Here is a 15,373-nt window from a genome sequence, read left to right on the forward strand (position 1 = left end):
GGTCATGTATGGATGTGAGTGTTGGACTGTGAAGAAAGCTGAGCACCGAAGAATTGATGCTTTTGAACTGTGGTGTTGGAGAAGACTCTTGAGAGTCCCTTGGACTGCAAGGAGATCCAACCAGTCCATTCTAAAGGAGATCGGTCCTGGGTGTTCTTTGGAAGGACTGATGCTAAAGCTGAAACTCCAATACTTTGGCCACCTGATGCGAAGAGTTGCCTCATTGGAAAAGACTCTGATGCTGGGAGAGATTGGGGGCAGGAGGAGGAGGGGACGACAGAGGATGAGATGGCTGGATGGCATCACTGACTTGATGGACGTGAGTTTGAGTGAACTCTGGGAGTTGGTGATGGACAGGGAGGCCTGGCGTGCTGCAATTCATGGGGTCGCAAAGAGTCGGACGCAACTGAGTGACTGAACTGAACTGAAAGCAATGATGGTGCCTTGTCCCAACAGGAAAAGCAGTTCTCATACTTGAAGTTAATGTGGGATGACCTGTGTTTTCAATCAGGATATATTGATTTTCCTATTGGCAGGACTCACAGTTAGTTGCCTTTGAATAGTTCAAAGTTTGATGGTGTGTGCCAGACTCAAGGAAGAAAGGAAATTTATCATGAAGAGATAAATTTCGTATCATAAAAAGAACAGCAAACAACATAGCACTTGCCAAGTACCAGAGGCTTCTCCGAGTGCTTTCTTCACACACATTTACTCTCTTGAGCCTCATAACCTAATGAGTATACTCTCCCCACCTCATCTTTTGCCATGTGTTTTTCTATTTTAAACCATTTTTAAGTGTACAGTTCAGTGGCACTGACTATATTCACAATGTTGTATAACTATCACCACTAATCCCAGAACTTTTTCATCATTCCAAACAGAAACTTAACCCAATGAGCAATAATTCCCTATAATTCCTTTACCTCAGCCCCAGATAACCTCTATTTTACTTCCCATCTCTATGAATTTGCCCGTACTAGATATTTCATGTAAATTTGTCCTTTGGGGTCTGGCTTATTTTACTTACAGTATTCTTTGGGTTCATCTGTGTTTTGCTATATAACAGGTAGCATAACATCATTCCTCTTTGTGGTCGAATAATAACCCCTTGTGTTTATATATTACATTTTGTTTATCCATTTGTCTGTTGATGGACCCTGGATTGCTTGTTTATTGGGGGCAGTGCTTTCATTAACATTGGAGTACAAATATGAGTACTTGTTCTAAATTATTTTAAGTGTATCCTTGGGAGTTGAATTACAAGTTCATATAGTAATTCTGTGTTTAAATGTTTGAGGAACTACTTCAAACACCGTTTTGCATTCCCACCAGCAATGCATGAAGTATATACATCATTCTTATAGTTTTGTATGTTGAACCACCCTTGCATTCTGGGGATAACTCCAAATTGGTCATGTATGTTTAAGTCTACCTGGTTTATAGTGGTATTCATTGGCCTCTGTTTGCTCTTGATCTTCCACCTGGTGGTTCTATCCATTATTGAAAATGAGGTAATGAAGTTTCCGATTATTATTATAGACTTATTTCTCCCTTCAGTTCCTTCCATTATTTTGAGCTCTGTTGACAGATGCGTATATATAACCCATATCTTGATAGATTGAGACTTTTATGCATATATAATGTCCTTCTTTGCCTCTTGCAAACTTTTCTAACTTGAAGTGTACTTTGTATGACAATAATACAGCTGTATCAGCTCTTTTCTGGTTACTTGAAATATCTTTTTTCAAACTTTTACTTTCAATCTTTTTGTGTGTCTAAAGTGAGTCTTTTTCAGACAGTGTGTAGGTGACTTTCTGAAAATCCTTTCTGCCAGTCCCTGCCTTTTAATTGCCTTTATGTTTCCATTTAAAGTATTGCTGATAAAAGACTTACTTCTGCCATTGACTGCTTGTTTCCTGTATGTCTTATATGTTTTGTGTTTCTCAGCTCTTTCATCACTGTCTTGTGTGTTTATTTCTTGTAGTGAGGGTATCATTTTGATTCCCTACATCTCTGCACACTTTTGGTTATTTTCTACTTCTTTATTTGTATTTTTGGCTCTGCTGGGTCTTGTTGCTTCACGTGGGCTTTCTCTCGTTGCAGCGAGCAGGGGTTACTCTTCACTGTGCTGCACATGCTTTTCATTCCAGTGTCTTCTCTTGTTGCAGAGCACAGGCTCTAGGGTGCATAGGCTTCAGCAGTTGTGGTGCGTGGGTTTAGTTGCTCCATGGCATGTCGTATTTTCCTGGAGGAAGAGGAATTGAACCCATGTCCTCTGCATTGGCAGACAGATTCTTAACCACTGGACCACCAGGGAAGTTTCTGGTTATTTTCTTAGTGGTTACTGTGGTGATCACCATGAATGTCTTCAACCTGTAACAACCTAGTTTAAATAATATCCACTTGGTTCCAATAGTATATTGAAACCAAGTGGATGCATGCATCCATGCATCTCCACCTGCTATGCATCTCCATCCCTCTTGATTTATATTGTTATTGCCACAGATTACTCCCGTTAAACGTGTGTACCCATTAACAGAAATTTATTCTTATTTTCTGCATTTGTGTAAGTCATATAGGGGACAAAGGCGCTGCAAAACAAAAGTATAATGCTGGCTTTTACATTTACCTGGCTTCCCAGGTGGCGCTCATGGTAAAGAACCTGCCTACAATGCAGGAGACACAGGAGATGTGGGTTTGATCCCTGGTTGGGAATATCTCCTGGAGGAGGGCATGGCCACCCACTCCAGTATTCTTGCCTGGAGAATCTGATGGACAGAGCCTGGTGGGGGTTGTAAAGAGTGGAATCCCATGGGGTTGTAAAGAGTTGGACATGACTGAAGCGACTTAACACACAGCTTTACCAGTGTTATTTTTTCTTACGGTTTTGAGTTACCGTCTAATGTCCTTACATTACATTTCACCCGAAGGACTTTCTTTAGTTACTGGTAAAATTACTTTCTTTAGTTACTGGTTACTGGTAACCAGCTACTTCTGCTTTTGTTTCTCTGGAAATGACTCAGCTGTCCCTTGGTATCCAGGAGGGATTGGTTCTATGACCTCCATGGGTACCAAAACCTGTGGATGCTCGTCCTTTATATAAAATGGCAATTTTATATTTATATTAAAAAAGTGTTTGCATATAACCTATGCACATCTTCCTGTACATTTTAAATCATCTCCAGATTACATATTATACGTAATACAATGTAAATACTATGTAAATAGTTGTCAGCATATGTCAAATTCAAGTCTTACTTTTTGGAACTTCCTGAAGTTTTTAAAAAATATTTTTGATCCGTGGTTGGTTGGATCTACAGATTCAGAACCTGTGAATACAAGGGGCTGACTGTAATCCTCCTTCATTCTTGAAAGACAGTTTCTCCAGATATAGAATTCTTGGTTGACTAGAAGAAATTATTTCAGAAATTAAAATGTGTCATCCCACTGCCTTCTGGCCTCCATGGTTTCTGATAAGAAATCCGCTTTTACTGAGGATAAGTTACGTGATGAGTTACTACTCTCCTGCTGTTCTTTGGATTCTTTGTCATTGGGGTTTGATACTTTGACATAATGTGTCTCAGTGACTCTTTTTGAGTTTATTCTGCTAGTTTGTTGAGCTTCTTGGAAATATATCTTTCATCAGATTTGGGAATGTCGTCACTATTTCTTCAAATAGTTTGCTATCCCTTTCTCTCTTTCCTTTTTCTGGGACTCCTGTGATGTATATTTTGGTCCACTTTATGGTGTCCCACAGGTCCCTCAGTCTCTGTCCACTTTTATTCATTCTGTTTTCTCTCCCCTCCTCAAACTGGAAAATTCCATCTGCTCTGTTTTCAAGTTTACTGGTCATTTCTTCTGCCTATTCAAGTCTTCCGTTAGACCCCTTTAGTAAAATGAACAATTCCATTTTAATTATTATACTTTCCCCAAAATATCTAGCTCCAAATAGAGGGTGAGAGGGGAGGGGCTCTGTCCCCTTTATATCTTCCAACTGATGTCATAAAGGAAGCCACTGTATCCCAAGAGAACTAAAAGCAAGGCAGACATCTGTGCCAGTCCTTCAGGGAACTACCAGACCAACCAGAGCGCACAGCCCCAGAGCTTCGGAAGGCAAGGTCTCCCTGCCTGCCCGGGCACCAGCCAGCTGCTCCAGGACTGGGGGTTGCTGTCCCTGCAACTGCAGTGTATTTGGAGAATGGGGGATGGCAGCCAATGCACATTGCTCTCTCAGCAAAGATCTCCAGGCTCTCCTTTATCAGGCACTTTCCTGGTTGTTTTAAGCATCCACCCAGGTTCCAGAGTTATAAGACAGTTGATGCCAGTCTCTTTTTCTAGCTCAGTGGTAGCTTCAGTGGAGGGACTGACCCCTGGAGGTTCCTGTTACGTCATTTTGTGCAATATCACTCTCCCTTTTCCTTTTTAGAGATGAGGAAACTGAGGCAGAGGAAGGTTCAGGAGCTCACGCAAGGTGGTGCCAGGATTAGAGCTCAGGTTAACTGCCTCCAGAGCCCATGTCCTCAGCCCTTTCACCATACCGCCTCTCCACGTGATTTGCAGCTGAAATGTATTTTTCTATTCTCCCTTAGATGGAAAAATTTTAAAAGAATGCTAGAACTGGAGAAACTAATGTCATCTGATCTCCAAACAGGCCTAAACCAAAGCCTTTCTCCCTCCAAATACCTCAGGGAGAGGGAGACCACATTCTCCTGAAGTCCTGCCTAGTTATTGTAACAGGAATATTCTTGTGATTCATTTTTGTGAATTCACCAAAACTGGCTCTTTTTAGACATAGGCAGTGTTTTACATGGTCTTATCCTTCCCCGCAGGCACAACTGCAAGATCGGAATGACCCTCAGCAGCTGCTATTAGACTTCAAGCACATGTTTCCTGTTTTGTTCCCGTTTAATCCATCTTCTCTGACCATGGACTCAATCCACATCCCAGCATGTCTCAATCTGGAGTTCCTCAACGAAGTCTGAAAATGCACATGCCAGAGCTCGATTGCCAGTGAGAGCATGAAGGAAGTACATAGGACAGTGAAGTGAATTTAAGAATCTGTTAAAATCTGTAAAAGGAGATCAGATCAAAGTTTGAGAGCCTGTGCAGAGTGAACTATACAGAATAAGACACATCTGTCATTATATTTTGTACCTACTGCTCAGAATAAAAACACTTGAAATATGGAAGATTTTTTTAAAGTATGATTTCGGTCTAAACAAATTCATAGCCACCAAGCAGTCCCCATGGCCATATAAAAGGTGCCAGTCTATACAATAGAAACTGCCTAGTTTTGATCTTTGGACATAATGAGAATTTCCAAAGTAAGATGACATTAAAAATAATGTAAGTCACATAAACTGCCTTCAGAGGGCTTTTAACAAATCATGGTATTGTTAAGCATGATACTGTCAAGCCCGATACTGTCATATAGCAAGTGACATTTCCCCACATCAACACACTACAGGTGTGGATGGGTTTATGAGGAGATGTTTTGAGGACAAACATATAGACCTGGGCCTTGTGAAGTTTCCTGAAGATAATTTTAATGCCTAGTGATGCAGACAATGGTATAATTGACCTCCAGACTAAACAGTTTGATTATTGGTTTCTGAAGTAAAATTAGAAGACTTGGTCCCTAATATACTCAGACCTATTTGTGTGGTCATGAATTTATGGAGTAATTGTGCTAAAAATGCTACAGTTCCAAACATAAAATGTAAGCAAATCAATACTATTATTTCCAATGCTAGTCCATGCACTTCCTGAGTCAACAAAACTTTCAAAAAAATCAATATAATCTAAATGTTAGAAAATAGTAACAAGTCTTATTAGATTAAAAATCAAACAAGTCAGTATAAAAGCATTTAATCCCTTAATGCCATTATACCTCCAATGAGAGGTATAATTACGTATTATGTAATGCTCCTAGTAAGGAAAGCAAACTTCATCTTGACAATGTGACAAATTGAAAAGCCTTTTTTAAAAATCAGTTCAGGTATTATTAAATTATTATCCAAAAGTTTTGGGTGCTTGTGTGTGTATGTGTATGTGTTTTTTTTTTTTTTTTAAGAGAGAGAATAGCTTATGTCAACTTTCCCTTTTCAGGTTATTTTCAACATTTTTCAAAATTACTACAAAAAATTGTAAATATCTCTGCTTTAAAATAAGGATAAAAAAAGAGTATTCAATGATAATATTACAACAGATTTTATGTGTTTACTGCTGGTTTCTTCAACAGCAGACATTCAATTAGAAAATCCTAAGTTTTTACTATTTTTTCGTATTTCTGGTAGATAACTACACTCCTTCCATGACAGGAACAGATGGTGTTTGCAAATCGTAGAAGAGCCTCTGTGCTGCATCAAGAAGATAAAATTTCTCCACAAAGTACAAGTAGAACCCACACACCCCACCACCTTTTTACTCAGCCTTTCAACTTAAAAGGCTCTTAGAAATACAACACACTCCGAGCACTAAAGAGTCCTGTGTGCGGAGCCCTCACAGCTTGGCTTCCTTGTAATTCTCCTCACCCCGTGGGCGGAAGAGGCACCACACTCGGACGAAGACCACTGCCCAGAAGGTCCCAACCTGTGTCGTCAACATGACCTCCACACTGAACATCAGCCTCCTCTCGGGTGTCCACACAGAGTTGTGCCTTCCCCTCCCCCCCAGATAAAGTCACACGATACGACAACCCGGACCCACACTCTTCAGCCCACATGGTGACTACATTTGGAAGACCAGTCTAAACCAACTGGGTCTATGGCTACCTCTTTTTAAAGTTGTTTATTATGTATAATTTGCTTTTTACTGCATTTTAGCTTAAAACTTAGTTTCATGTAGGGCCTATTCTTAACCTTCTAGAGAAAATGAAATGCCTCATTAGAGTGGTAAGGCATTTGAAAAGCAGTGATTCCTTAAAAGCAACAGCTTCCCTGTCCTTGAATGTGTTGTATTAGTTGCTCAGTCACGTCTGACTCTTTGTGACCCCATGGACTATATAGCCCTCTAGGTTCCTCTGTCCATGGAATTCTCCAGGCAAGAATATTGGAGTAGGTAGCCATTCCCTTCTCCAGGGGATCTTCCTGACCCAGGGACCAAAGCCAGGTCTTAGCTCAGCTGGTAAAGAATCTGCAGCAATGCAGGAGACCCTGGTTTGATTCCTGGGTCAGGAAGATCCCCTGGAGAAAGGGATAGGCTACCCACTCCAGTATCCTTGGGCTTCCCTGGTGGCTCAGATGGTAAAGAATCCGCCTGCAATGAGGAAGACCTGGGCTTGATATCCTGGAGAAGGGAACAGCTAACCACCCCAGTATTATGGTCTGGAGAATTCCATGGAGAGAGGAGCCTAGCAGGCTACAGTCCATGGGGTCGCAAAGAGTTGGACAGGACTGAGTGACTTTCCGTTTCTTTCCTTCCTGCAGGGCAGGCAGATTCTTTACCATGTGAGCCGCCAGGGAAGCCCTTAAGTGCTTATGCTCGCATCTCTCCATCCCTCTGGGTCACTACCTTTGCTGCCACTACCAGTGATATGACAGACCTATCAGTGGCTAGTCATTGGGCGCCAAGCACCCACGGAATAAAACCTTGGCCAGTAGAATAAATGGGGTGGGGGAACTTATGACCACTTCCCTACTAAGCCTAAGAAACGGTAGATTGAGTTCTCTTCCAAAGGTAAAGATATTTCACTGGAGCTGCAGTTTGTATATATTTAATGACTCAGTAGGTGAAGAATCTGCCTGCAGTGCAGGAGACACAGGAGATGTGGGTTTGATCCGTGGGTTGGGAAGATCCCCTGGAGGAGGAAACAGCAACCCACTCCAGTATTCTTGCCCGAAAAATCCCATGGACAGAGGAACCTGGTGAGCTACAGTCCATAAGGTCACAAAGAGTCAGACACAACTGAGCAACTAGGAAAAAAAAAAAAGCAGTATTTTTACAGACACAGTAAAAGAATACATTAATTGCTTACTTAATGTTCAGGTCTGCCCTATTTAACATAACAGACTGGAAGAAGCATCATCTTTAGTTAGCATTTTTCTTAAGTCAGTTCAACACATTTTCCAACTTCTTGAAATCAATGACTTTTAATTTAAATAATCCAACATAAAGGTTTGAATTCTATGCCAGATCTGTCTTTGTATTTTAGTATTTAAAATTTAGTTGACACTTTTCTCACTACGTGCCTTCAGCAGTTACTAAGATAACTGACATCAACTGTCTGAAATAAGTGTTGCTGTGGAAAGAATTTCATGTTCAACATAACTTTCTGGTGGTGTTTTTGTTCTGTCTTTTGAAACATGAAAAGCATTTTAAAGATTACTTAAGAATCAAATATTTATATATCAAACAATTCATGTTTTAAGTATTAACTGGATCTATCAGTTTCCTAAGAGTAATGTGTGTTGTGTGCATATTAATAATTGTTGCTGAAGCTGACAAACATATCACCCACATGTATTCTCCACGAGCCGTCACAGCCACTGTTAGACTTAACGGTACCCAGCAACCAGGTCAGACCCAAAGGAAAATAGGGTTTATCCTCCTTTTTATGAAGCATGTCAACAAGAGTTTTTTCTTTGATTTTCCGATGCTACATTTTAAAGTTTTTGTAAAAACAAAAGAGACAAAACTAAAAACTTGGAAAACTTAGAAAAAATTAACACCGTTACTATCAATTCATCAAATACTTAACAGCCTCATTTAACCCATTACGAAAACAGTAACCAATAAATTAAAATCCATTTCTTTAACATATAGTAAGTTTAATTGCTTTCATACATTTGACCTAATTCTAAGGAAGCAAGGGATTCGTAAGCTGAAACACTTGTGTGATGCCAAATGACTAAACAGTTACTAAAGTGTGACAGCATGGGGCAGGACACTAGTTTTTCCTCATAGAATGTTTCTCGCAGTTTCTCATTTGCTGCACTAGCCAAACAGCCATAATTCACTCTTTGTACACACTGGTGCCATAGAGAATTAGCGTATAGAAAATTAGAGGTTGATGCCAATGCCAATAAAACGTAGGCCTTTTTTTCTTATTATATAGGTCATTAGATACTAAAGATTGTTTTTCCCCCCAAAATTTCCAATTATAATAAAGAGGGTCAATCAAAAATGAGTTTAAACTGCTTTCTAAAGTGATATAGTGTCAGAATAATCCAGATTTGAATATAACATTTTGTCACCAACTGATGCTTAAAGGACTGTTTTACTGAGGCGTTCACATCATATTGAGAGGTGAATCTAACAGTGGAGAAGAAATATGACTAATAAAAATATTTTTCCATTTTGAACAAATCTGTAAACTACACCTTTGTTTATAAAAATTGCTTGTATTAGTTACTGTAATATTCAGCTGTGGATAAAAATCTGTGGAAATAAATACTATTGAATAAGGTGGTATGACAAATTTAAATGAAATTTAAAACTAATTGCACATTGGCTGAAAAGTTTATTTTTAATGCTTTCTTAAGAAATTTTATTCAGGGGTCTATATTTCAAACATGCATCGTGATCATTGAAACCAGAGGTTGGCAAGCTGCAGCCTGCAAGTTGCAGGTAGAAGGAAACTCCCTATAAAATAAGACTGAGTTAGTTTAAACAAGGCAGTTTGGGTGCAGTGGATCAATGGAATAAAACAGAGAGCTCAGAGATAGACTCATATGTATAGCTTTGTATATGGCAAAGATGTCATTACAAATCAGTGGGTACAATATAAGATCTGTACGGAGTAACTTACAGAAGTGAAAAACCATTAACAATGACATTAAAATACTGGAAAAGATTTCAGGTAAGAAAACTCCATACTACAGAAATGTCAATTGTCCCCAAGTTGGTCTACAGATTAAAAACAATCTCACTACGGTTTTGGGGGAACCAAACTTGGGTCTGCTGGCCTGCACACAGTAAAACCAACCTGCCAACACCAGGTGGTGGTGAAGGAAAGGGCTGTGTAACACAGGGCCAAGAAGGAGTATGGGCAGCTAATGTTCAAAAGACCTGACTCTGGGCGAACTTCAGGGAAATGTTTTTAAAGACAGAGTGAGGCACAGGGTTGCCGAGTGCCTGATCAGCTCCAAAACATTTTTCTGACATCACCTGATGTTGGTGGGGAGTCAACATCACCAACTTTCTGATTCCAACCAGTCTGGGGTCTCCTGCTTGTGGTCAACAGGCAGTTGATGTCTTTCACCAGGTGGGGGTTTCAGTATCTGCAAAACAGCTCAAGGATATGGCTCAGAATATTACTTACAGCACTTAAGAAGGAACTAAAGGTCCTTGACTTTTTTATGGCTAAACCATTATTACTTTCTCTTAACTGTTTTCCTATATTTCTGCATTTTCTCACTTCTGTGATTAAATTTGCTCTTTGAAACTCAGGGAGGGCCAAGGACGCTAAAGTTTTTTTATTTTTTACCAACAAGTGGTAGGTGAAGGACATGGTGGGTGGGGTCTATCCAGGGGAGGCCCCATAGGGTCCTGCTCAGTTAAACCTATGAACCTAGATTTAATTAAGTTTATACAGGTATACCTTGGAAATGTTGGTTGTTCAGTTCAAGACCATTGCAATAAAATGAATATCACAAGTAACCCAAATTTTTTGGTTTCATAGTACATATAAGTTATTTTTCCACTATACTGAAGTGTGCAAAGATCACTGATGACAGATCACCATAACATGATAATCTTGAAAAAGCTTGAAATATTACAAGAATTACTAAAATGTGATGCAGAGACAAAAAGTGAGCAAATGCTGTTGGAAAAAATGGCACCAGCAGACTTGCTCCAAGCAGAGTTGCCACAAACTCAATTTAAAAAAGAAAATGAAACAACAACAACAACAACAAAACAATAAAGTGAAGAGAGTATAATGAAGTATATCTGTATTACCAAATGAACTTCTAAGGCTTGGTAAGGCTACAGAAACTGCAAGTAACTTTCAAACAGGTAGAGGAACAAAGAGTAAGGGGTAGGAGAGCCCACCCTCCATGCAGTCAAATTACATCCTCTGAATGTAATTCATAGACAGCTCTACACATACTGAGTTCCTCCATATCCGAGGTTCCAACCAATCTCTGCTCGTGTAGTACAGTAGTATTTACTATTGAAACAAATCTGCAAATCAACCCGTGCAGTTCAAACACATGCTGTTCAAGGGCCAGCTGGATATATATCCTTCACTTAAGTTTGTGATAGTATCTTAAGCTATCTGGAACACATCTAGACCTGGGGTAAACTTAAATTCGGCAAATCAGTGTCTGTATTATTCTCTGTCTATATTTATTTCTGATGTACTTGTTTAGCAACTTAAACTTTCAGTAGGGTAGGTATCTGTTATAAGGACAAAACCACATCCAAGGTTATAACTGCCTCTTTTTTTAAAAATTTATTTTTTAATTGAAGGATAATTGCTTTACAGAATTTTGTTGTTTTCTGTCAAACCTCAACATGAATCAGCCATAGGTGTACATATGTCTCCTCCCTCTACAGCCTCCCTCCCATCTCCCTCCCCATCCCACCCCTCTAGGTTGATAAGACAGAGCCCCTGTTTGGGCCCCCTGAGACATACAGCAAATTCCCATTGGCTATCTATTTTACATATGGTAATGTAAGTTTCCATGTTACTCTCTCCATACAGTTCACCCTCTCCTCCCCATAGCTGTCTCTTAACAAAATTTGAAGTTATCACCAAAAGCAGTTAGACTAACAATGAGCACATATACGACCTTCCCAGCTTCTCAAGATTAGTAAACGCAGCTGTCTCATTCATTCAAATTCAAGGCCCTCCATACCCTTCAGTTCTGAATCCATGGACTCATTCAACCTCAATCTAAAAATTTTTTTGCCAGAAAGTTCCACAAAGTAAGACTTGAATTTTTCATGCACCAGCAACTATTTACATAGAATTTACTTTGTATTAGGTACTATAGCTAATCCAGAGACTTCTTAATGTATGTATATGGAAGAATGTGCATAGGTTATACGCATATATGCAAATACTACTTTATGTAAAGGACTTGATTTAGGTGTCCGTCTAGAACCAATCCCCTAAGATACTGAGGGGTCACTGTACTCATCTGTTAACACAGTCCCAGCTCCTACCAACTGTACCAGCTTTCCCAGTCTCTGCTAATGAAACTTCTAAAAGCAGTGCTGTTCAAAACTACCATCAATTTGGGGTATTATAGGAAAATCCCATGGACGGAGGAACCTGGTAGGCTGCAGTCCATGGGGTCGCACAGTCGGACACGACTGAAACGACTTAGCAGCAGCAGCAGCAGGAAGTTTAAGTACAGCAAAATTATCCACATAATGTAGAAGACAGAGCTGAGGCCAGTTATTTCTGAAATCCTAATGAAATCTTAACATGCAAATTCAAGATTTATAATTGATTCACTGATTTCCAGTTTTACACTAATGCTACTCTTTTTCTTTACAAAAAAATAATTACAGAAAGACATGATAATAGGCTATTTCTAAAAATATAAAGCTAAATGTCTTACAACAGTAACTTTACATCACATATCTAGATTTTTAAAATTATAAAATACCTAATTTTGATATAGATATTTAGTATTGTACTATATGGCCCAGTGGCTCAGACAGTAAGGCATCTGTCTACAATGTGGGAGACCCGGGTTTGATCCCTGGGTTGGGAAGATCCCCTGGAGAAGGAAATGGCAATCCACTCCAGGGCTATTGCCTGGAAAATCCCATGGACAGAGGAGCCTGGTAGGCTACAGTCCATGGGGTTGCAAAGAGTCAGACACGACTGAGTGACTTCACTTCTATATAGATAGATATAGATATGGTTAAAAATGAAAAGAACTAAATGGAATTTCAGGTAATTTTTCAGCTTCCTTGAAAGATACTTTTCCTCTCAATTTTTATTTTGAAAGTTAAACAGCTATAGAAGAATTGTAAAAATAGAACAATGAACAACCATGTAGTCTACCTTTATGTTCCCTAATTAGTAACATTTCACCGTGTTTGCTGTCTTCGCCAGTGTATCTGTATGCAGGTTTTTTTTTTTTTCCTCCAGTCAATTGGTAATTAGTTTTGGCACCATGACTCTTCACCTTTAATATTTCGGTGTGCATCTCCTTAGAACAAAGGACAATCTCTGCCCTATCTACAGTATAATTAACATAATCAGGAAAAGTAAAGTCAATACCACCTCATGAAATTCACAGACCATTCCTCCCCAACTGTCCCAATTCTGTTCTTTAGCGTTGTTTTGAATCCGGTTTCCAAAAAGACCCCACATTACACTTAATTGTCACATCTCAACTCCTGTTCATCTAGTACCATTCCTGGCCTTTTTTGTTTTTCACAACACTGACATTTTAAGAGTTCAAGTCAGTTATTTAGCAAAACGTCCCTCAATTGGATTTGTATGATCGTTTCCTTACGATCAGATTTGTCAGACGTTTTTTTGGAGAAATCCTACGTGAGTTTGTGTCCTTCTCAGTGCATCTCAGTACATGATGTCAGTTTGTCCCATTAATGGCAACATTAAGCTTCGTCATTTGGTCAAGGTAATACCCACAAGATTTCTCTAGTGTATGGATAACTTTTCCTCTTCATGATACTCTGCTGCTGCTGCTGCTACTGCTAAGTCGCTTCAGTCGTGTCCAACTCTGTGCGACCCTATAGATGGCAGGCTACCAGGCTCCCCTGTCCCTGGGATTCTCCAGGCAAGAACACTAGAGTGGGTTGCCATTTCCTTCTCCAATGCATGAAAGTGAAAAGTGAAGTTGCTCAGTCATGTCTGACTCTTCTCGACCCCATGGCCTGCAGCCCACCAGGCTCCTCCATCCATGGGATTTACCAAGCAAGAGTACTGGAGTAGGGTGCCACTGCCTTCTCCACATGATACTCTAAGATTGTGTAAATATCTTTACATAGATTTTCATGTTTTTATATATGTAAACCTTTGTACTCAATGGTTTTCAAATACACCCATTTTCATGACATGTTTAATTACAGAAAACTTAGAAATTTCTATTTGGAAAGACTTGCTGCAAGCAATCTTTAAGATATTAAGTGGGAAAGTGTGATACTCATGATAGCATTTTAACGTTTCTCAATAAATATAAGAGCGCCAGACTGAATAGAACCTGCCTTTTTCTCTTATTGAAGAACACTAATACCTTTATCAATAGTTCTAGAGAACAAGAATTTATTTTGCATTTGGACTAGTAGAAAGTTTTAATGGAAAAACACATAACTTTTCAAGATCTGTTTATTTCCTCCACTGTTGTATCTCACACTTAACACAATTAACTGCACATGTTTTCTGATTTTTTTTTTTTTGTATTACAAAACATATTTGACTGGCTGAAGTTCAGAGTGCCAACTTATGATAAGCATGTTGGTTTTGGCTCACCTAATGAATTCCATTTGATTTCTATTTTATTATGAGTAACTAGCTGGCAAACATAAATCAAGTTCTAATGCTTTAAGGTATTCATTATATATATGCATCTAGAATGGTATCAGCTCTGTACTATCCTTGGAAGAATTAAGAAAATGGTCCTTTGAATCACTTTCTGTAGGCGCCATAGTTGATAAAGGCGAGCATCTAGTTATGACCCATTGCCTCACTGATCCAACCAGGTGGGTGGAGACCCACCTTTCTCTGCCAAAAAAAGCAAATAAATCTTCTAACTCAAGTCACCAAATACAAATATGTTACCTTTACTAAGGTTTCAACTACTTTATTTCTTCCACCAAGGAAGATTAATTTAGCATTCACCTCCTTTCCTGTTTTCTATAACATATGCCTTAGCTAACTCTTTTCATACCCCCCACTTCTAAGTTCCAAATGCCATAAGCCCTGGACAAAGAACACAGGCTTGGGCTTCTGAGAATCAAGAGTTCAAGCTTCAAATTCAGCAATTTTCTAGATTTGAGGCTTTGGCAAATTACTTGGTTTCTCTGGGTCTAAGCTTCCTCATTTATAAAATAAGGAATAACTCCTACCTATTTTATGGGGTTGCAAAATGTCCCTTAATTTGGGTTTGTCTGATGTTGTATGAATTGTATGTTATTCTGTTTTACATAACAGTAATCTTGAGAAACCCATATGCAGCTCAGGAAGCAACAGTTAGCACTGGACATGGAACAACAGACTGGTTCCAAATAGGAAAAGGAGTACGTCAAGGCTGTATATTGTCACCCTGCTTATTTAACTTATATGCAGAGTACATAATGAGAAACGCTGGACTGGAAGAAGCACAATCAAGATTGCCGGGAGAAATATCAATAACCTCAGATATGCAGATGACACCACCCTTATGACAGAAAGTGAAGAGGAACTAAAAAGCCTCTTGATGAAAGTGAAAGTGGAGAGTGAAAAAGT

The 15,373-nt window shown here is 39.2% G+C and overlaps 1 protein-coding gene across 1 annotated transcript in view; it reads left to right on the forward strand.

The window, feature by feature from the left end:
• MYO5B (myosin VB) overlaps positions 1–5,189 on the forward strand; it is a 200,438-nt gene extending 195,249 nt beyond the window's left edge. The window contains exon 40 of the mRNA XM_010849816.1: positions 4,830–5,189. Coding sequence (XP_010848118.1) covers positions 4,830–4,982 — 153 coding nt within the window. The 3' untranslated portion in view covers positions 4,983–5,189. The remainder of the gene's footprint in view (positions 1–4,829) is intronic.
• The last annotated feature ends 10,184 nt before the right edge of the window (positions 5,190–15,373 follow it).

Source organism: Bison bison, unplaced genomic scaffold (assembly GCF_000754665.1).
Source record: "Bison bison bison isolate TAMUID 2011002044 unplaced genomic scaffold, Bison_UMD1.0 scf7180017864287, whole genome shotgun sequence".
Lineage (NCBI taxonomy): Eukaryota > Metazoa > Chordata > Mammalia > Artiodactyla > Bovidae > Bison > Bison bison.